This window comes from Muscardinus avellanarius, assembly GCF_963383645.1.
Source record: "Muscardinus avellanarius genome assembly, chromosome: 3".
NCBI lineage: Eukaryota > Metazoa > Chordata > Mammalia > Rodentia > Gliridae > Muscardinus > Muscardinus avellanarius.
Genome location: NC_137788.1, coordinates 138,708,783 through 138,731,145, shown reverse-complemented (window position 1 = coordinate 138,731,145; position 22,363 = coordinate 138,708,783). Strand labels below are relative to the sequence as shown.

At 52.3% G+C, this 22,363-nt stretch overlaps 1 protein-coding gene and 1 pseudogene across 3 annotated transcripts; both read right to left on the bottom strand.

Moving 5' to 3' along the window:
- Positions 1-615: 615 nt before the first annotated feature.
- Positions 616-11,597, bottom strand: TBC1D21 (TBC1 domain family member 21; the record flags this gene model as incomplete). 2 transcript variants are annotated; one of them, XM_080692534.1, is made up of 11 exons in its annotated part: positions 616-648; positions 939-1,022; positions 1,657-1,773; positions 2,527-2,627; positions 2,952-3,048; positions 4,571-4,671; positions 4,748-4,858; positions 5,291-5,385; positions 7,514-7,617; positions 7,743-7,850; positions 11,538-11,597. In XM_080692534.1, the coding sequence occupies 11 exons, from the start codon at positions 11,595-11,597 to the stop codon at positions 616-618; spliced, it is 1,011 nt and encodes a 336-aa protein (XP_080548660.1). The 2 variants fall into 2 exon arrangements, with proteins under 2 accessions (XP_080548660.1, XP_080548661.1); XM_080692535.1 differs by lacking the exon at positions 7,743-7,850.
- Positions 11,598-12,627: 1,030 nt separating this feature from the next.
- LOC308260357 (large ribosomal subunit protein uL23-like) lies at positions 12,628-18,306 on the bottom strand (annotated as a pseudogene). The gene is made up of 3 exons: positions 18,302-18,306; positions 15,913-16,103; positions 12,628-13,084 (listed from the first exon to the last, which is right to left on the bottom strand). The product of its transcript is annotated as a large ribosomal subunit protein uL23-like (transcript).
- Positions 18,307-22,363: the final 4,057 nt, after the last annotated feature.

Here is a 22,363-nt window from a genome sequence, read left to right as displayed (position 1 = left end):
TAAATTCTTTATTTTGAAATAGGGGGACCGGGATGTAGCTCAGTGGCAAAGCGCTTGCTTTGCAGGTGTGGCGCTCTGGGTTCGATCCCCAGTACCAAAAAGACAAAAAAAAAAAAAAAAAAAAGAACCCCCTTTTGTAATAGGGTCTCACTGAATTGCAAAGGGCCTCACTAAGTCGCTGAGGCTGGCCATGAACTGCGATCCTCCTATCTCAGCCTCCTGAATGCTGGGATTACAAGCGTGCGCCACCACGCCTAGCTACTTTTTTCTAAATTATTTTTGAAATAGGGTCTCTGTGTAGCTGAGAGTCTCATTAAGTGGCTGAGGCTGGCCCGAAACCTGAGTTCCTCCTGTCTCAGCCTCCTGAGTACTAGGATCATAGGTATGTGCCTTTGTGCCTGGCTGCCTCTCTTCTTAACGTACAAGTTTATCTTGGCTCTCATGTTCTACACACACACACACACACACACACACACTTCCAAGGCAAAAGGAGACATACTACCCACCGTAAACCATTAGTTTGTATTGTGTTACATGATCCCTCACCGCGACACCCCAGCGGACTTGATCCTGATCTCCCGGCTGAAGAACCACCTGTCTGTGGTGCTGGCATCGTCACAGAAAGAAATCCTTCAGGGGCTGAGGGACCTGGGCAGGAGAGTTCCAGCGCCATGAGCAGACAGATACTGGTCTGCATCCTCCTGAGTCCCTGGGTGCCCGGGCCTGGGCCCAGACCCAGCGTGGGGGAAGAGGCTATGATCTTGGGGAGCATGATCTGTCCGAGGAGGTAGAGCCACACATGGGAGCCGTGAGGGGACCGTGACCAGCAACTCCACGGGGTGGTGGCACAGAACATGTCTCCAGGGCTGAGTGTGACCGCCACGGCTGGGCTTGCAGATGAGGGAAGGCTTCTCGGAGGAGGGGGAGGGGCAACTTACATCCTTCTGGATGAGCTCAGCATACACCACGCAGGCAGTGGAGATCAGCTCGTCAGCGTCAAGGTCAATGAGGTTGTTGCAGGCCTGTGCAGAGAGATGCGGGCACGTGGGGGGCGGCACGTCACCCTGTGCTCGGTGACGGCACGTTTTGGAAGGGTGGTACACGTGGCTCTTGGGCTGGGCTCTGGGGAGTTCTGGGTTCCACCAGGTGTCAGGCACTTCTGAGGAAGACCTGGTTTATACTGGGATGCCAGCTAAGGTTCTTTTTACAAATGTTGGAAACCTCTCGGTCCTTTGGCCACAGAAGTGTCCCAGAGCCGGGGGTTAACTGTGAGGTAGGAGAGGCTAAACCATGCTGGGCCTCAGTTTCCTCTCATGCTAACTAGAGATGATGAGGTGGTTATAGCACCTCTGTGTTAAGCTTGTCGTGAGGCCTAAATGGGATTTTATTTTCCTACATTCTATCATTGAGCTACAAAAATCTCACTAAGTTGCTGAGGGTTTAAGTCGCTGAGGCTAGCTAGCCTCAAGCCTGCCATCTTCCTGTCGCAGCCTCCTAAGTACTGGGATTACAGGCTCCAGCTAGTCTATTAGAATCCCTGAGTGGGTCAGCTCTCTTCACGGTTCCTGCTTGGATGCAAGAACAGAGGTCCTTTGGCCGCGGTAGGTGGGGGGGCATCCAGGGCTGGGGTGCGGGTGCGGCCGAGGGTGCGCTCACCAGGAGGATGGCGTCGCCGCTCATGCTCTCCAGCAGGGCCTGCTCCCGCACCATCTGCAGCATGCTGTAGGCCACCAGCACCTGGAAGTTCCTGCAGGGCTTCCCTGTCAGGAGAACCTGCGGCGGAGGGCGCTCAGCCTCAGCCGGGAGGCCTCTCCTGGCCTGGCAGCCCCTTGCTCACTCACACTCAAGTGCAGGCCGCATAGCTGGCCCAGGCCTTGAGCCGGCCTGGGGGAGGGGCGGCAGCTCAGAGGCAAAGGCCTCGGGGAATCCATTAGGGAGAGGAAGGGGAGTGGGGAGAAGATAGGACCTTGCAGCAGTGGAGTGGAGTTTTGGCAAAGCGAGAGTTGACAGGAACTCAAGAAGCTGGGGGTGTCATCAAAGCCTGGGGGCTCATGGACTTGGGCAGGGAGACCAACAGGCGAGGGACAGGCTGGTCAGGCAGGAGTTACTCATGGGGCCCCGAGTGCCAGGCTGACGGCTGGGCTGGATCCTACAGGGGGTGGCAGTCACCCGCAGGGCGGTGACAGGTGGAGGTGAGTTCCCAGGGAGCTTCATCCCTGACGGAGCTCAGAGGACTGGGTGTCCTTGGGGCCTGCCGATGCTCTGGTGAGGGAAGGCTGAGAGGGCAGCTGGGGGATGAGAGTGGAGAGACAGCTGGGCAGCAGGACCAGGCTCCCACCACAGGCCCGGGGCCCCCGCCTGGGGGCTCTGGGTGAACAGACCCGCAAACTTAGGCCCCAGCTAGCTCTACGCAGGTGGGAGGGAACAGGGCTCCTGGCTAGTAAAACCCCGAGCCATGAAGCTCCACCCAAAGCCAGGAATGACAGGGCAGAGCCCGCCCAGCATGTCCCTAATTGAGCTCCTCACCTCCCAGAGCCTCCAGACGTCATCGAAGGACTTGAAGGCGCGCTGGAAGCAGAGGCAGAACCAGGGGAAGAGGGCCTGCACGGCCCCCGCGCCCTTCCCTTCTGCAGGAGAGAAGTGGTGCCAGCCTGAGAGGCTGCGGCCAGGGGAAGCGGGACAGCGCGCAGGTTGAGGCCAATACACACAGACCAGGCTGGGCCGGCAGGCTCGGGAGCCTTAAAACCCCGCTGCGACTTCCCACAGCCCCTGGGCAATGTCTGGGGCTGATCAACAGGGCAGACCCCAAGCCCTCCAGCTCATGTCTCCTCCCAGGGCCTGGCCCCGTGAGCCTGCCACCTCCCACAGCTGAGGACGGCTCCCGTCGTTGGTCCTGCCCCCCCAGTGCCCGCCCTGTGGGGTGCAAGGAGGCAGGAGGTGGGGACACTCACTTAGGTGCTCAGCAAACACAGGGTCCAGGAAGGCAATCAGGATGTTGAGCATGTCTAGGTTCTTGGCCACCCCAATGTTGATCACACAGCTGTGTTCCTGCACAAGGCGCATGCCAGGGAGGGAAACTGAGTCCTCCTTGCCCTGCCTCTCACAGCTCCAACTCTAGGGGTATTTATGTGTGTTTGGCTCGGGATACCCTGCCTCTGCAGGAACGTGTGTGTGTGTGTGTGTGTGTGTGTGTGTGTGTGTGTGTGTGTGTGTGTTTGCAGGTGTGCCTGTTTGTATATGAGTGATCCCTGGGTGTCTGCGTATGTGGGTGTGAGCATCTTGCTGTGTATGTGTGTACAGAGGTGTTGCTAGTGAGGCCGGTGGTTCCCCCACACATACTGTTGGGTGAGGACCAACAGGTTCAAGGAAAGAGCACTGGGTGCCTTGTTGTGTGGGGGGGCAGCCTCTCAGGTCATGAGGAAAGGCTTCCAGGGCTGGCCAGGCAGCAGAACCGTCAGAGCCCTTAATCTAGACCCAGCATCTGGAGTGCAGGTCATGTGCAGGGAGAGTGGGAGGCAAGACCAGAGAGGAGGCCTTGAATGCCTCACTAAAGATGCTGGGTTTTATTCTGGAGGCCCCGAGGAGCCACAGAAGATTGGCAGGGAGCAGAGCCAAGTTTGGGGAGGGGAATAACAGGAGAGGGTATTGTCACTGGGCAGCCATATCCATCCTTCCTTCCTTCCTTCCTTCCTTCCTTCCTTCCTTCCTTCCTTCCTTCCTTTTTTCTTTCCATACAGGGGCATTCTACCTCCAAGCTACACCTATATCCAGCCCTTTTATAAATTTTTATTTTTTTGTGTGTGTATGTGGTAGTAGGGATTGAACCCAGGGACATTCTACCTCTGAGTGAAAGCCTAAGCCCTTTTTATTTTATTTTATTTTTGTTGTTGTTTTGAAACAGGGTCTCACTAGGTTGCTGAGAGTCTCACTAAGTGGTTGAGGTTGGTCTTAAATCTACAATCCTCCTGTATCAGCCTCCCAAGTACTGAGATTATAGCTGTGCATCACCACACCCAAGTTTCTTTTAAAAATTTTTATACTGAGAATTGAACTCAGGGGTATTCATTCTACCTCCAGGTTACACCCCCTGGCCCTTTTAAATTTTTTTTTATGTTGAAACAAGATCTCGCTAAGTTGTCAAGAGTCCCGTTTCATTGGTAAGGCTGTCCTCGAACCTGTAATCCTCCTGTCTCAGCCTCCCAAGTACTGTAATTACAGGTGTGGCCACTATGACTGGCTTTTCTTAAAAGTTTTTGAAACAGGACCTAAAGTTGCTGAGGGGCTCACTAAGTTGCCGAGGCTGGTCTCGAATCTGCGGTCCTCCTGTCTCAGCTTCCCAAGCACTGGGATTACAGGTATGCACCACCAGACCCAGCTCAGCCACACTCTCATGGTTCCTATGCAAGCTGGACCCAGAGCATCCCCTTCTTCCACCCCTCTGGAACACCCCCAGGTCCCTCTACCTCTAGAGGGCCACCTGGGGCTGGGGGGAGTGGCAGCGGCCCCAGACCTCAGATGGTTGTTCTGGGAGGGGACCAGGAGAGTCCCTGAGCTCCAGCTCTGTCCTCACCGTTTTCTGCAGGAAGAACTGGAAGAGCCAGAAGGTCTCATGGTCATGCTCCACCATCAGCTGGAAAAGCATCACCATCTCGTGGAAGCCCTGCTGGTACTCTGCGGAGGGGAGGGCGCGTGAGATGGGGGCCGAGGCCCGGGAAGGCCCGGAAGGGGGGTGCGGCCCCCTGCGCACCTGCCTGGGTGTTGCAGACGTAACTCAGGAGCAGGATCTTCTCCAGCCGCTTCTTACTGATGAGAATGTTGCCCAGGGGGTCCTTGTCGCAGAGTTTCCGGATGTCTTGTGCTGGGTTGGGGGCGAGGGACAGGTAGGTGGCACCAGATCACCTCCGGTTTATCCCCGGCCCCAGGAGGGCCCGTTAGAACATGCTGGGGAGGAGCCGCCCAACTCCCCAGCTGTCTGGGGTTCTCCTCACTCCAAAGCTCTGGCCAGCCCGCACCCTCTGCCGGCAGCCCCCTCCCACGCGCTGGAGCGCAACCTAGTCCAAGGCTGGCGGAAGAGGAGAGGGAGACAGCCCATGGCTGGGAAACTCGGCATCAGGCATCTCGGGCACCATAGAGACTCGTGGGTGGATTAGCCAAGGTTTGGCTGGGAAAATTCATGGCACAAATCGAAGCAGCTCCTAGGACTCTGGGAACCATCCATTCCTGGCGGAGATGCCAGCAGGGATGGCCTCGGGCCTCCCATCTGCCCGGCCCTCCCGCCCACACCGCTCACCAATAAGGTTCTGAGTTTCTGTGAAGTTCCGGTGCAAATTCTCCAGGAGGGGCTGAATCTTTTCATACATCTGGCATAAGGTGTTATAGTTCTTCCTGCGAGAACAGAACGGAGGCTGAACAATGGTGACCATCCCATTTCCGTGGAGAGCTCAAAGCAGCAAGAGCTGTCGGGTTCAAGGTGGGGACGCGGCTGCCTCGCCCGCCTCTCTCCAACCTGTGGTGCTTTCCTTCACCTCAGCCCCTGCGGCTAAGGCATCTCTGACGTGCCCTTGGGGCACACCATGGAGATGGTCCAGCCTCCCCCCCTGCGCCCTAGCCTCCCGGTTTATTAACTGGGTGTCAGCAGCGGGGGTCAAGACCTGGGGGTGTTGCTTTGTCTCCCCGAGCCTCAGTTTCTCCATCTGGAGAATGGGGATAATACCAGCACCTATGCCACAGAATTTCAAGGATTAACGATGATGACGTTCATCAGTAGAATGTCGGTGCCCTGGGCTGGCTGGAGGTCTCCAAATAGATATGCCTGCTTTCTAAGCCCCAGACCTCTGAAGGTGACCTTATTTGAAAAAAAGGGGCCTTTGCAGATATGATTAATTTAAGGATCTCAGATGAGATCATCCTGGATTTTTTCCAGATGGATCCCAAATCCAACCCCAAGTGTCCTTATAAGAGACGCATAGAGAGAAAGGTCCTGTGGCCATGCAGACAGAGGTTGGAATGGGTAGCCACAAGCCAGGGACTGCCTGGAGCCACCAGATGCTGGGGGCTGGCTGGGGATTCTCTCCCTGAGCCCTTGGAGGAAGCCAGTACCGGGATTTGGGCTCCAGCCTCCAACAGTGTGAGAGAAGGGCTGTCTATTGTTGGCAGCCTCTGGGTTCCTGGTGCAGGCGGCTCTTCTCAGGGCTCTCGGGCCTCCCTGAGCTCCAAGCCAGGCCCTTATATCCCTCCCTGCCCTGGATTGTTCTCTGGCTGGCCCCTGCTTGTGTCTTTTTTCTGGGCCCCAGACAGATGAGTCCAACTTAAGCTAAACGCCTCTGCGGAGTCCACCCACCCAACTCAGCCAGTGTGTCCTGGACCATCCATGGATAGGCAAGGCCCAGAGTGCATTGGAGACAGAGGTGGATCGGGGACTCTGCCTTCCTTGGCTCTCAGCCTGGTAGAGAAGAGGCGTGCCCCACTCTCCCTGCTTCAGGGCTGAGCGCCCAAGGTCATAGACACGCAAGCCTATAGCCTCTGACTTCAGGGAGGAAGCGTTCCTACCCAAACCATAAAAGCTAGCCATTCATGCCTGTGCAGGGTGACTGTATTTTTCTAATCAAGTCCTTCCAGCTATGAATGGAAGGGATTATTAACCCCATTTTCTAGACTGAGACTTCAGTGGCAAAGTTCACAGACAAGTTCACCCAGGATGTAAATGATTCTGCCAGAATTTGAACCCAGCTTCCAAATCCAAGTTTAGCACACACATGTTGCCACAGTGCCTCATCCCGCTCCCTTGGAAGGCCTGGAAGGGCTTCTCAGAGGAGGTTCCATCTGGGTCTTGGAGGAAGGATGGGGTTCCAATAGGCAGGTGATGGGAGCCAGTATGGGCAGAGGGGAAAGAGAACCAGGAGCAGAGGGGAGCGCAAATGCAGCTGTGCTGGGGGAGGGTGGGTTGGGGGAGCGCATGGAGGGGAAAGTGAGGTTCTAGGATGGGGAGCCAGGGCGAGGGAGGGCTTTGGAAGAGCTGATGTACGATGCAAAATGTTACCAGTTATACTGCTGGAGACGTTTGTAAACCTCCCCCTGGGCACCGGGGATGTGGGCTTGGGCAGCACAGTGGAATCCTAGACCCAGGAGGAGGCAGCCCAGCCATGGGAGTGGGGCACAGGGAGGCAAGTGGGGTCAGGCCCAAGGAAGAGGGTGAGAGGAGTGGTCCAGGGCCACTTCAGAGATAGGAAGCACAGGCTCGCTCTCAGGAAGGATGGGATTCGGGGTCCAGGGGTGTAAGAGGAGTTGCTGGGGTCAAGCCAGGCCAGGGATGGAGAGCTGGCCAGCGCGGCTGGGTGTGGGCGTCACGGGCACAGGCCCAGCTACACCTGCCGCCTGTGGGGCCGGGGTGGGGAGCGCCCACCAGAACCAGAAGTCCTTGGGGGGAGAAGACTGAATGTGTAGGCCGAATGCAGGTGCCCCTCGCCACCTGCAGCACCACCCACGCTCTGACAGAGGATCTGGAACATTCTACCTCCTCATGCTGTCCACCGTGAGCCGCTCGTCGTGGGAACTCTGCCATGAGTAGTAGCCGGTGAGGAACTTCCAGGCCTCTGTCCTTACGAAGGGGTGCAGGCCCTGCGGGCGGGAGGCAGGCAGTGGCCCGACAGATGCTTGCCAGAGCCTCTGCCCGACGCCAAGCCTAACCCCCCATCCGCACCCCCAGCTCCGGGGCAAGGCCAAGGGTAGCCCGGGGAGCCTACCCTCTCCAGGATGTTGACGCAAATGAAGTCCCGCGACTTGGCCAAGTGACCGTTCTCGTCGAAGAAGCTTTCCCATTCTGTCTTATCAATGGGAGGTTTTCTCTTCGCCTGGGAAGGATACCCATTCAGCCCTCCGTTAGGGGACCTTGGCTTTTCTTTTAATTTCAAGTGATTTTTTAAAAATGATATGCTCTGGACTTTTCAATAGGCATCAAAGCTCACAGCTTCTGACTCATGAGGAAATTACTGAAAATAAGTAGAAAAAACATCCTGTATGCACAATAAGTTTCACTGCACATCACTTACCAACATGAAAAATGCAAGCACTCTAAATGCACTGCAATAGGGAATAGTTAAGTAAACTGTGGTTTATGTACTCAACAGAATATTGTGAGGCATATAAATAGATGTTTACAAAGGATGAATAATAATCTGGAAAAATACAAATGTTAACACAAAAAAGCAGGCTACGTACTGTACTCTACAGAACCACCGTAGCACTCGTCGTGCTTCCTGTCAATGGGCTCTGTTATATAAAAACTCTACCACAGAGATGATAAAACTATATCGCATAAATTCTTAAGAGTTCATTAATCACCATAAAATTTTCAGAAAAACGACTGAAAACAAGCTCCAAAAAACTCTATCATTAAAAAGAAGCGACAGTTGGGCACAGTGATGTGTCTCTATTCCAGTGGCTCAAGGAGGCTGAGGCAGGAGGATCACAAGTTCTGGGCCAGCCTGGGCAACTTAGAGATACTCTGCTCAGTCTCTAAATAAAATTAAAAATAAGATGGGCTGGGGATGTAGCTTGGTGATAAAGTACCCATAGGTTCAATAACCAGTATCAGGGGGGGGGGAAAATAGCAAAACAAAAAGCAAAAAGCCAACCGTGATTATCGTTTTCCTTTTTTTTTTTTCGGGTCTGGGGATGGAACCCAGGGGCATTCGACCTCCGAGCTACACCCCCTGCTCTATTTTTTTTTTTTTAGTATATTCTTATTGGTGCATTGTAGTCAAACATCACAATGGGCTACAAGACTTATTAGGATATCCAAGTACACATCATCCAATCAACCTTTATCCAATCCCCATCCTACTCCCTCCCTCTCCCTCAATCCCATGCTTGATTTAGTGTTTAATATTTATATATTTATTTATGTACATCATGTGGTTTAAAGAGATTCCATCTTCCCCCATCCCATCCCCTCTGATTGGTCACCTTAATTGCTCCTCCATAGGGCCCCTTCTTTCATTAGATTCCCTCCCATTACCCATTTCTTCCTAGTTTTGCATATTAGGGAGAGCATCCGATTTTTTTTTTCTGTGATATTTCTTTGTGTATGCCGCTTTGCAAGTTCCAATCCCACTCTTGAAGGCTCCGGCACCAGCCTGGCCACCCAGTAGACTCTGCTTCCGACCTCGCTGGCTCCAGTACAGGCTCCGATCCCAGCCTCGGGGGCCCCAGCACTGGCCTTGTCTTTAGGCTAGCTCCTATCTCGGCCTCGCTGGCTCCAGCTACAGCCTCACCAAATGGCAGGCACCGATCCTGGCCTTGCTGACCCCAGTACCAGCCTCATCGTGTGGCAGGCTCCGATCTCATCCTCTGAGGCCCCAGCACTGGCCTCCCCCCTCGGCAGGCTCCGATCCCAGCCTCCGAGGCTCCGGCACCGGCCTTGCCTCACGGCAAACTCCGATCCCGGCCTCACTGGCCCCAGCACCAACTTCACCCCTCTGCAGGCTCCAATCTCTGCCTCCAAGGCCCCAGCAATGGTCCTGTCTCACTGCAGGCTCTGATCCCCGCCTCACTGACCCCGATACTGGCCTCACCCCTTGGCAGGCTCCAATCATGGTCTCGGAGGCCCCAGGACCGGCCTTGCCTCACAGCAGGCTCTGATCCCAGCCTTGTTGGTCCCGACACCAGCCTCTTGATACCTGAATATGTACACACATGTGTGGCTCACAATTAAACATGCATACAAAGCCCGGCACGGTGGTGCATGCTGGTAATCCCAGTACTGGGGAGGCTGGGACAGGAGGAGCACAGGTTTGCAGCCAGCCTCAGCTACTTAGTGAGTCCCTCTGCAATTTAGTGAGACCCTGTTTCAAAATAAACAATAAAAAGTAGGGCCGAGGTGTAGGTTGGAGGTAGAATGTCCCAGAGTTCGATCCCTAGCACCATGAAATATATATATAAAATATACAAATCATGTAAGGGCTTTTTTAATGTAGTACTGGTGATTGAACCCAGGAGTATTCTATCCCTGAAATATACTTGTAGCCCTATTTAATTTATTTTAAAACAGTGTCTTGTTAGGTTGATGAGAGTTTCACTGCTCGCTGAGGCTGTCCTGTGATCTTTCTGTCTTAGCTTCCCAAGTACTGGGATTACAGGTGTGTACCACCATGCTACATTACGGTTCTTCCTAACTGCAGGTTCTGATTGAAAAAGTTTGAGATGAGAGCCAGTGGGCTCCAGAGAGAGATAATCCCATTAACCCTCCACAAACACATTAATATGTGTTTGATGGGGTTGGATTGAAAACCACATTCTTCTTCTTCTTTTTTTAATCTTGAGGGTGGAATCCAGGGGCATTTTACCTTTGAGCTACACCACCAGCCCTCTTTTAGTTTTTATTTTGAAACAAGTTCTCAGTAAGTTATAGAGGGCCTTAATAAGTTGCTGAGGCTAGCTGCCAACCTTTGATCCTCCTGTCTCAGACTCCTAAGTACTAGGATTACAAGTGTGTGCCACTATGCTCAGCTGAGAACCACATTTCTTAATAACTCATTAGTGCTCCATCTTCTGCACCAAGGGAGGACAGAGGGGACCAAGAAGGCACAAAGAAGATTGACAGTGGCCTACCCTTGGGAAGCAGGTTCCTGATGCCCAGTGGCGCAGACACTGCCCCAGTCATCAGTGATCATCGCCACACTTGAAGAATCACTGCCTTGTGAGCTGGACTTCCCAGCCCACTGCCTGGCTCTAAATAGAGCCGTGTGACTGCTGGCAAGTTACCGAGTCTCTGTGCCTCAATGTTCTTAATTACAAAATGAGGATAATAGCATCCTCCTCCTCATAGGCTTGTGATGAGAATGACCATAAATAAGACACTTGGAACAGTCACTGGACACAATAAGGGCGGTGTGACAGCTTATTGAATCATTATTGGCTCTTACTAAGTTTAAAGAACTGAAAAAAAGATATAAAAAAAATTTCAAATCTGGGCCTGGGCAGATAATGTGCAATAAAGCAACAGAATTTAAAGCTCAGAGAACAAGGTGCCCATTTTGCGATTTTTAATGTATCACTCTCATAATTGCTCTGATTAATGGGACTTGCGATTGGCTGTGGTCGTTACAATTAGTTATTATGATTTTGAAAAAATAGTGTGTGGAGAATTTTTATGGCTGAGGCTGACTTCTGAGGAATAAATAGAAATCTTATTAACTGGGCTGGGAGCCACTTACCGAAGCACTACTGCCACCTGGTGGAAGAATACCAAAATTGTTGGCAAAAAAGCAACCAAAGAAAATCTACCGGCATTTTCAGGAAAAAACTTGTGAACCTAAAACTACAGCTGTCCTGGAGCTATAGTGTGGAGGCAGCAAGCTAAGCTGACACATCTGGGGAGAGAGTAACGCTGGTTTGGAGATAAGGCGAAGAGAGACATAGGTGTCTCCGTCCTGTTGATGACAGTGATGTTAAGACCAATGTCCCCTGCTCCACCCAACAGGGCCCCAGAGCAAACCAGAGGCAGGAGGAGGAGGACTCGGAGCTGAGGAAGAACACACCAGGATGAAGGAGGCTGACTGCCTTGCAGAGAGGCTGTTTTCAGGAGAGAGGGTGGTCATGGCCCCGGTTGGCTGTCTTCAGGGCAGCCCCCGCGCAGAGCTCACTGGCAGACCCTAGTGAGGCTTGATTAGCAGGGGGAGGTGACCTTCCTTTTAGAAGATGAGTTGCATTCCCGAAAAGAACTGGGCCTGTCCTGACCTCCCACACTGGAATAGAGCCGGCCAGCTGGGTGTCACAGGCCTCTGGAACCCTCATCACAATGCCCTGGAACATGGACACGCTCACCTTCGAGGCGAGCCACACAGGAGCCAAGGGACGAAACCTACTCGTCACCCACATAGAAAAGCTACGTGTAGCACATGCAAGGGGCTCAGAGAACACAGGATAAGTGTGTGCTGGGCTGGTGGTAACTGCTGATAACTGTGTGCTGGGCTTCTTAGGACAAGTGGGCCATGAAGCCTCTCCCTTGATCTCGGAGCTCCCTTGGCTTATTTTATCAGACCTGTAGTCAATCCTGGAGGCTCTCTAGACCTCTCAGATTTTTAGAGGTCCGCTTTCAAAGATTCAGAATCAGTATGGCAGGGCTGGGGGCCTGGGAATGTATTCTGACAAGTCTCCCCAGGTGACTCATATTTAGCGTTTGAACGGCACCTGCTGGGGGTAGAGATCAGTTTTACTTGTCTAGTATCCAGAACGCCTCAAGACAGTACCCACATCTTGGCCAATTTAAGACAGGTGCTCTGACAGCCAAGCGAATGACTGATTGCATTGAATGAGAATAAGTGATACGCTCTTGCCATCTCACTTCCCTCTGTGCATTCCAGAGATTTACTCGAGCCCCATCTCCCTTCTTGCTCTGTGTTCTTTGTGGCCGAGGCCAACGTCAGAGTCTTTTGTGCTGGCCCGTCCCAGAGCCATCCCACCACCGCCTGGCACCTGATAGGTGCTCAGACCTCTGTCTGTATAGTCTTTGGAGGGGGTTGCTAGGGATCGAGCCCAAGGAATTCTACCTCTGAGCTACACCCCCAGCCTTTTTTTAAAAAAACATAGTAAAATGCTTATATTTAGAATTACCCTGTTGGACTCTGTTTAGATGATCCCACTTTTGTTGGCAACATCCAAAGCGTAGTCAGGAGCCAGTGAAACATATATATGCCTTCTTCTCTCCACTAGGCCTGATCGGGGTGTTGACCTTGGTGACGTCCATGTCAGAGCTTCTCCACAGTCTGTTGGATCCGGTGCTTGTTGGTCTTGACGTCCACAATAAACACAAGTGTGCTGTTGTCTTCTATCTTCTTTCCTGATTTGGTGGTCAGGGGGAACTTGATGGCGTAGTGGTCAAGTTTGTTTCTCCTGGGACGCTCCTCCTGGGGTATCTGGGTTGCCTCTGGAGCCAACAGTGTATTGGACGGCTGGAAGGTTGGTGACGTGCGGATCTTCTTTTTGTGACTGTGGACACCTTTCAACACTGCCTTCTTGGCCTTCAAAGCCTTTGCCTTGGCTTCGGCTTTGGCAGGGGCAGGAACTCCCTTCTTTGCCTTTGGTGCTATCTTGATAAAAAAAAGCACCTCCAGCCTTTTAATTTTGAAACAGGGTCCTGCTAAACTGCTGAAGTTGGCCTCAAACCTGTGATCCTCCTGTCTCAGCCTCCCAATCACCGGGATCATAGTGAGGCACCACCACGCCCACTGGAGGTTCCTGTATGTGTTGGATGGGTCCAAGGACTTGGCTCCCTGTGGCTCCAGCATCCCAGTTCTCCACCTTAAGTTCACACACGTCCCACCTGGCTGGGAAGTGTCCTTAGTCATTAGCAGATGATAGTAGTAAGACAAAGAAATTGGAATTAGGAGCTCGAAGCTGGAATTTGGACTCTAACCTCAAATTTGATGTTCCCCTCTCTCTGAGCCATAGATTCCCCAGCCATGAAATCAGAATATGGTCAGCCTCTGGCTTTCATGTCCTTATTAACAGAGTGCATCAGCATCCATATGGAAGTCTTCAGAGGACACAATTTGTTGTCTCATTCAACGGTACTGTTCTGTGGGCACGCAGAAGGCCCTTAAATTACAGCGCCATGTCATCACCCCCTCCCCACGGCCTCATCCCAAATCAGGAAGGTGCTAAGCCCCTCTTTTCCTTATCCTGCCTCTCCTAGGTCGTTACAGAAAGGGAGGTGTGGGGCACAGCATCGCAGTATTCAGTTGGGAGGGAGTGGAGTTAATGGGACTCCTTCCCTGTCGGGATGGTTTCCTTCTGAGGGCTGTGAGAAGTTTCCAAGGCCTACAGGCCCCCGAGCAGGAGACAAGGTATGGGTGTTTACTGTTCTAGATGATTCATACCTCTGTTCCTCTGTACTAGCAATGAAGATGATAGAGGATTAGCTGGAAATTTCCGGGAGAAGACGAGCATCAGGCCAGAAGATGGAAAGTTCTGAGTGCTAAGTCCAACATGGCTTCTAAAACGAAAGTAGCTAGCCGGGCATGATGCCGCACACTTGTAAATCCAGTACTTGGGAGGCTGAGCAGGAAGATTGCGGGTTCACGGCCAGCCTCAGCTACTTGGTGAGGCTCTCTGCAACTTGGCGAGACCCTGTTTCAAAATAAAGAACAAGCCGGACATGGTGGCGCACGCTTGTAATCCCCACGCTTGGGAGGCTGAGACAGGAGGATCGCACGGGTTAGAAGCCAGCCTCAGCTACTTAGTGAGGCTCTCAGCAACTTAGTGAGACCCTGTTTCCAAATAAAATATTTTTTAAAAAAAGGTCTGGGAGTATAGGCCGGAGGTAGAAAGCCCCTGGGTTCCACGCCCAGTACCACCAAAAGAAAAAAAAATCAGGCTGGAGGTGAAGCTCAGAGGTTGAATGGCCCTGGGTTCAATCCCCAGTACCACACACACACACACACACACACACACACACACACACACACACACGGAAGAAGTGAGGTGGGTGCAGTGGCACACACTGTAATCCCAGTACTTGGGAAGCTAAGACAGGAGGATGGGAGGTTGGAGGCCAGCCTCAGAAACTTACTGAGGCCTTGCTTAAAAATAAAAGATGAAAAGGGGGTCGAGGGCCTAGCTAGGAGGTAGGTAGAATGCCTGTGGATTCAGCCCCCAGTACCAAAAATAAATGAATAAATGGATAAATAAAATGAATGTGGTGGACAAAGATCATTTACTGAATTTCTTTTAACCTCTGGTGCCTGATGTACAAATTTGAGATCCTATTTCTTCCCCAATTAGCCAGCACGGTTTAGTCATATTAAAAAGCCTCACAGAAAACACTTGGAGGCTTAATATCCAAACAGGATGGCAGGAGCTGTGCTCAAGCAAAAAGAGTTCCGTCCCCCTCTCTCTCTCTTTTTTTAAAGGGATTTACACGTGTCCATTTATTTTTCCAGGGCTAAATGGTCCTTACATAATCGCTCAAGGGATTTTTACTTTTCTCTTATTCTTCCTCTCTCTCTGGTGGGAATGCAGCTTTCTGCTTTAAATTTGTGTACATGGGGATTCTTCGGGGCATAAGAATCCCAGGGCTTAAAATATTGTGCATGGTGTTTGCATTAAAGAAGTCCTGGGCAAGAGAAACCCACCAGGCCCTTCTTTTCTCTGACAAATCTGTCTGTCCATTAGCCCATGAGGGAGGTTGTGCTGGTGAGGAGGGAGGGCAGCCTTGAAGGTGCCTCAGGAGGAGCTCCGTTCCTCAGATATGAGCTGCTCACGCAGTGAGAGCTCCTGGGATCCTGGGCCCGAGTTCAAATCCAGAGCCTGCTCCTCTAAGCCTCAACCTCGGTCCCAGCTGCAGGGGGATTGGGGGGCAGCCTCATGCACACAGTCCTTCCACCCCTGCTCAACCTCATGAAAGTGGCCTTGGAGCAATGCAAGGTGGTGCATGCCTATAATCCCAGTACTTGGGAGGCTGAGACAGAAGGATTGCAGGTTCAAGGTCAACCAAAGTCACTTAGCCGGACGCTCAGCAACTTACCAGGAAACTCTTTCAAAATTTAAAAAAAAAAAAAAATTTTAAGGGCTAAGGATATAGCTTGGAGGTAGAAGTCCCTTGGGTTCAATTCCCAGAACCAAAAACAAAAAGTGGCTTTGGACTTGAACCCTTCCCTACCAAGAGATAAGAAGCCCTCAGCTGATGTGGGGTTTATCACTTACCCAGGAACACCAATTCCCATTTCAGGCTCATTGTGTGCTAAGCTCATATATCATATGGCATCTGGCCAATCCCTCCCCCCACTATATCTCTCTCTTCTAGGAGGGGAGGGAACAGGTCCTTCCCCCCAGCACAAGAAGAGTGCCACAGACCAGCACTGCCCTGGGCGGGTGGCAACCTGGGTCCCCTGGCCCTGGGGCACGGACGCCCACTTTTGAAGTCGATCTTGTCTGGTCCCTTCTCCGTGCGAGCAAAGCGGCGTTCCATCCAGTGCTCGTTCGTGTGAGTGGTGCGTCTCCTGGCGGCACCTGCCAAGCCTGGAGTGGGTTGGCCCGGAGACTGCTGCTCCTGGCGGCAGGCATTGTTAATGAGTTTGCTGTCCTCCACACAATGAGACTCCTTCCTGGAGGCGGTAACAGAAGTCGTTCTCCTGACACCACCTCTGCCCCTGAGTCTCCGCATCCTTCAGTGTGCTGCCGGGGGTGGAAATGCCTCCCAGAACTGAAGAGTGAATGAGGCGGTGTGTGCAAAGAGCCCTGCGTGGGCCAGGAGCACAAAGGCTCCCAGGGCACAGCAGTCGTGGTTATCCTCAGCATCGCCACAATTATTCCTAATGCCTGAGACTTGCCCATAAAAATCACCATGAAAGTTCCCTCCTGTGAATAGACTCAAGACACCACTGGCTTCCACAAGGCGGGTAGTAACATCCGTGCCCAAGTTCAAAGATCTCATGAGCCTGTCGGTGTCTACCTCTCTGTGTGTCTCCAGGTACCTAAGGGACCAGATTTTTATAAAAGCAGGTAAAGCCAATATAGAAACCCAGTAGACTCCAGTTCCCTTCTTGTCAACGCGACATGACACAACTCTTAAATGCCACGCGGCTACATCCCTGCCAACAGGTGTCAGCCCCTTCAAAGGACACCTCCGCAGGCCTGCCTGAGTCTGGGGCACTCCACTTCTCAATATAATTCACATGTGCTCTGACTTTATCTCATCGCCAAGTGCCAAAGATCTTTTATGCTAAAGCTATACTTTTCGCTTTGCCCCTCTCTGTGGGGGGCCGGGATAAGTTTAGACTGTTGGCATCCGGCTTTCTGCCCCTGTCCCCGCAGAGCGTGGTATTTCTGATGGTGCCGGGGACGGCCACACATCATGTGTCTCCAGCGTGAGGGGGGCAGGAAGAGGAAAGGTGTGTGGACAGCTCTCTTCTGAGCACTGAGGTAGGTAGAGTTCCCAGAGCAAGAGCCACCTGGAAGCCCCCTGAGCTGCTTGGAGCACTGAGGGCTTAAGTGCTGTGCTGAGAGCTCTCTTTTAGGATTTGGGGGGCACCTCCCAGCCAGCTGTTGTGGGTACCATAGATGGCCTCCTGGACACAAGAGCCGTGGGCTGAGTTAAGACTGAGTTCCTGAGAGCACTCCCTACCCCAGCCTGCCCAGTCCTGCCCCCCAGGACAGCCCTCATGATTCTCGCTGCCACCTGCCCCCAGCCTGGGCTCCTAAGTAGCATCAAGCAAGTAGCTCTGGCCCACTCAGTTCATGCCTTTCCTGCTGCCCATAACGTTTGTTCAGTTGACTCCCGGAAGCCCCCTCTTGCCTCTGGACATCCCAACCACAGCTGCCCTTTATTGAGCACCTGCCATGTTCCCCTAGCCAAGTATTTTGCCAATGTGAGTGTCAGCCATGAACATCATATGAGTGCAACAGAAGCACTGAGAAGCTAAGTTCCGTGCCTGGGATGGCTCAGCTGCTATCTAGGGAGCCAGGCACCTTCCTAGCTCTGCCCAGCTTTGCCACGAGCCAGACCATCTCTGCATCCTGTGGAGCTGCCGCCTCTGTCCTGTTGGCAGTGGTGGGCATCTTCAAGCCCCCTGCTGGCTCAGGGTCTGTGCTCCGACAGCCCTGAGGGAAGGGGCAGTTGGCTAGAATTCCTCTCTAGATTTGAAGATGGTTAGTCCAGAAACGGAGGGCTGCAGTGCAGAAGCGCTGCAACCCAGATTGTAACGAGGATGGAAAGAGTGAAATGGAGGGGAAAAAGGACAAGAAATTCCTGCAAACACCAGAGACCACTAATGGAGACGTGGCTAATTACATCTCTGAAGGCTATCCATTCCAAAATGAAATTTTAATGAAAAAATAATGCATTTCCCCTGCAACTTCAATCTGGAAGAGAAGGGAATGAGAGGGCCTCCCAGCGCAGGCAGGAGCAGCGGCGTGCAGCCAGGGGCACCGATGGCCACTTGTCTGAGTGCCCTTCCAGCATCCTGATCCCCAGGGCTCCCACAAAGCCAGCCCCCTGGAAGCCACAGGAGCAAGCCACAGGACCCTCGCATGCAAGCAACACGACTCCAAGGACAGCAGGTGCAGACTCTCTCACTCCACCCGAGCTCGGAAGTGTTTCTCCATCCCCTCTGGGCAAATGCCTGGCCATTTTCCTCAGTTGCCCCTTGTATCGGTGAGCATTCTTGCAGCCATAATATATAGATCTGGCCACAGAATTTAGAGGAAAGGAGATTTATTTTCTCAGTCCATGAGGCTGGGGACTGCAGATCTTTGGGCATGGTGGCAGGAGGCGAAGGGAGAGCACGTGGGCTGTGCTCCTCACGTCATGGAGGCCAGAAGCAAATAGAGAGAGTAGGGAGAGGGGGAACCAAATGTGATCTTCAAGGCTGCCGCCCAGGGACCACCTCCGCCAGCCACATCCTGCTGGCCTGCCGGGCACCACCAGGTAAATCCACTTCAATTGGTTTATCCGTTTCTGAGACTACAACCCTCATGACACAATTACATTAGCGCCAAACATTAGTAAGTGAGCTCTTTAGGGGACATTTTATATCTAACTATAACACCCTTCTTCCTTTCTATCAAGTAGTTTGGGACCTTAATTTAAGGTCATAGGGGCAAGTTCTTTTTATGAGAGGAAGGCTCATCTCTAACAAGCCAAAAGGCTCTGTTTGGTAAATGCAGGTTGAAGGGAATTTTGGCCCATCCTCTCCTTTTCCTAGCACAACCCGTAGATCACAATGGGGAAAGAAGTTTAAAATTTAGAGTCAAGAGGACCTGGGCTCAAATTTCAATCTTATCATTTATTTAAGATATATGACCCAGGAAAAGCTATTTAATTTTCCAGACTCAAAAGCAGGGCACGGTGGCAAACACTTGTAATCCCAGTATTTGAAAAGCTTAGTCAGGAAGATCACAGGTTTGAGGCCAGCCTCAGCAACTTAGCAAGCCCTGTTTCAGAATAAAAAATAAAATAGTGCTGGGGGTGGAGCTTAGAGGTAGAGCACCCCTGGGTTTAATCCTCAGTACAAAAAACAAGGTCCCAATCTCAGTTTCTTTATCTGTAAAATGGAATACTCTATAAATTATATGTGTGGTTTAAATAATGTATGTAAAGATCTTAGTACAGCGGCCAGCATAGTCCAAGCACACAATACATGACAGTTGTCTGTGTTATGATTTTCTCCAGAATACTCCCAGGCTAGCCTTGACCCTTGCCCCCATCATGAAAGTCACCTAAAGGATTCTCCAGCCTCAGTCAACTGTGGCTATCTGGCCGGGCAGCAAGGGCAAGAGGAAAAGCTGTGATCCCTGAGGTTGCTTCCTATCCTTAGACTCACTCAAATGGACTGTGAGCTCAAAGGCCCAGCTCTCCCCCCAACAAGCAAAAGCAAGGCCAGCGCTAGCCGGAAACACCCAAGGCAAAGAAGTGGCCAACATCTCAGAGGCACACAGGTGGCCAGTGCACACTACCTTTGGGCACGTGCATCATTCCACAAATGACATGTAACATCCCTCAAATTTAGGGGCACACAAGCACCTGCAAAAGGTGGGACCTCAACCTTCACTATTCACTCCTCAAAAGAGATCCACAGAAACACAAACAGTTCCACAAAATGTGCATACAAACGCATATACAACATGCTGTAACATATCTACCCCCTCTTGTTTGGGTACTAGGGATTGAACCCAGGGATGTTCTACCTCTGAGGTACACAGCTCAACACTTTTAATTTTTTTGTTTTGAAACAGGGTCTTGCTAGGTTGCTGAGAGTTTTGCTATGTTGTTGAGGCTTTCCTTGAACCTTCAATCCTCCTGCCTCAGCCTCTTGAATGCTGGGATCACAGGTACGCAGCACCATGCCTGGCTAACATGTCTACCCTTACATGTTTTCCCAAATGCAGAATAAAATCAATCCAGGGCTCTTGCTTCGATGCAAAACTTGTATCCTGAAGTTCTGTACCTGCACCTATGTAGACACACCCACCCAAAGGTACAAACACCAGGCAGGTGTCGGGGATGGCTCCTCACTGGTCTTAAGGATTCAGACGACCCCCTTCCCTAGACAGATCCCAAGGAGACGAGGAGGAATCGTGACCTGGAGACCTCCTGGAGGGCAGGGTTCATGCAGGATAGGGCAGAGCAGGACCCTAGGCACCTGGAGCGATGGGAGGGGACTCGCTGCACTGGACCTGGGGAGGAGAAGGAGGATGCTGAAGACAGACAGCAAAGCACTCCTGCTCCTAGAGGCAGAGAGGAGGTTCAGGGTCTGACCTGGCACACGCCGGCATCGAAAAGAAGCAAAGAGGCAGGAAGGATTTCTTCCCTGCTTCCTGCCCTGTTCTTTCCCTTTTCTGAACGATTCTGCCCTGTCCACCCTGGGAGATTCTGTATCCGGCCTAACAAGGACTTCTGTCAGGTCTGGAGACCTCACACCAGAAGCTTCCAGCTAGGGCTCTCCATGGGGGACCCTGGGAGGCCGGGGTGGGGGCGTGCACGGGGGGCAGCACTTCTGTGGCCTCTGCCCTGTGTTTTGAGAACCATGACACCAGTCGAGGACCTGGCTTCCTCTGTTTTGAAACTTGCTGTATAGCACTCCCAGTTGGCAACCCTGGACCCTAGCAGCACTCATCAACTTGGTACCTCCATAAACACACACTGCCCAGAGGAGGAAGGTCCCAGGACATCTGTCCCACCCCTACTCATGCCCCAGCTCCCCCTGCCTGGCCCTTCTCCACTCCCACTCCCCGAGTCTTTCAGGAGGCAGAGTGACCCTGTACGCATCTCTGGCAGGAAGTGCTCCTGCCCTTCTGGGCAGAGCTGGAGGACTTGGCATGCTATTCCATCAGCAAAGCTGCTCTTTGCAACAAAAAGCGAAAAGAGTAGTCAGGACAAAAAGAAGCCGCGCCCTGGAGACCGAGGTCACGGGGCAATTCCTCTGTGACAGGATCTGTTGGAGACAGTTCTACAACCTGAACCTACGTTGAGCTCTGCCCCTGGCCGCAGACTGGGACTTGGCCCTGAAAAACATTCACAGAAACTCTACCCCACAGAGACATGGCGCTTCAGAGAGGGCAGCAACTTGCTCAAGGTCATATGGCCAATCAAAGGCAGACCCTGTAACTAGAATCCAGTCTCCTGCCTCCTGGCCCGGTATCTTTAGATCTCAGGAAAAGGTGAGGTTTTAAAGCTAGACTTTGAAAAATAGAGGAGGAGTGCTCAGGTGAGGAGGGATCCTTGGGAAAGTTTGATGAAAGAGTCACAGAAGGTCATATTTTCTGGGACTAAGACATTTCCTTTTCTGCCTGACCTCTGAGGCTGGGCCAAGCAGAGGCCACATAGCAGAGGATTCTGCTGGTGCCCCTCAGCCCAGGGGTGGACGGGAGGCCAGGCCCAGGCTGCTCACTGCTCCTCTGCTCTGGTCTCTAGGATCAGTAGCCGTGGCAGCTGCCGCGGGAGCGTGTGACACCACTGTGCGGAGAGGCAGAGATGGGAAGGAGGATTGATCTTTCTCCTGTTTCAAAGAGAACAGACCTGTCATCGCTGCTGATCAAAGTCTCTTCAAAGCAGGTCTGTGGGCCCTGGAGGCAGGAGTCCCATCCCTGTCATATGGAGACCTTCCTCACCCTCACTGTAAGCTACCCTCCACCTCCAGCCAGGGCCTCGGCAGATGCCAGGAGCTGGAGCATAACTCCCCTGCCAGCCTTCTCTCCAGGCAGCGTGGCCCAAGGCCAGGGCCTCTTTGGTGGGAGCTCATCATTCCCATCCTACAGATAGCAATGGATGCACAGGGAGGTCAAGTAACTTGTCCAGAGCCACACGCTAGCTACTTACTCCTAAGGAAACCCTCCTGTGTGCAGGATTTGTCCACAGGAAGCCCGTGATGGTGAAGATGAGGCTCCTCACTCCAGAGCTACTGTTCGCCTGGCCCATGCAGACCCCAGGAAGACTGCAGACAACCTCTGCAAAGGGAAGGGCAGCCCTCTTCCCTCTTTCTCTTTTTAATGTGTCTCATTTAGAACTCTTGAGAGCCAGGCATGGTGGTGCAGGCTTGTAATCCCAGTACTTGGGAGGCTGAGACAGGAGGATGATGGGTTCAAAGCAAGCCTCGGCCATCCTCCACAACTTAGTGAGATCTTCTTCCCAAATAAGGAATAAAATTGGGTTGGGGGTATAACTTGGAGGTAGAATGCCTCTGGGTTCAAAACAAACAAACAAACAAACAAACAAACAAACAAACAAACACAGAACTCTTGAGAAATCCAAGGTCTTCGCTTTACATTGCCTCCCTGGTGGGGCCGAGGGAAGATCTGTCCTGCCCCTTCCCCAGGTACCTTTAAACCACACAGGACTCCATGTTTTTACAAATAGCACTTATACATG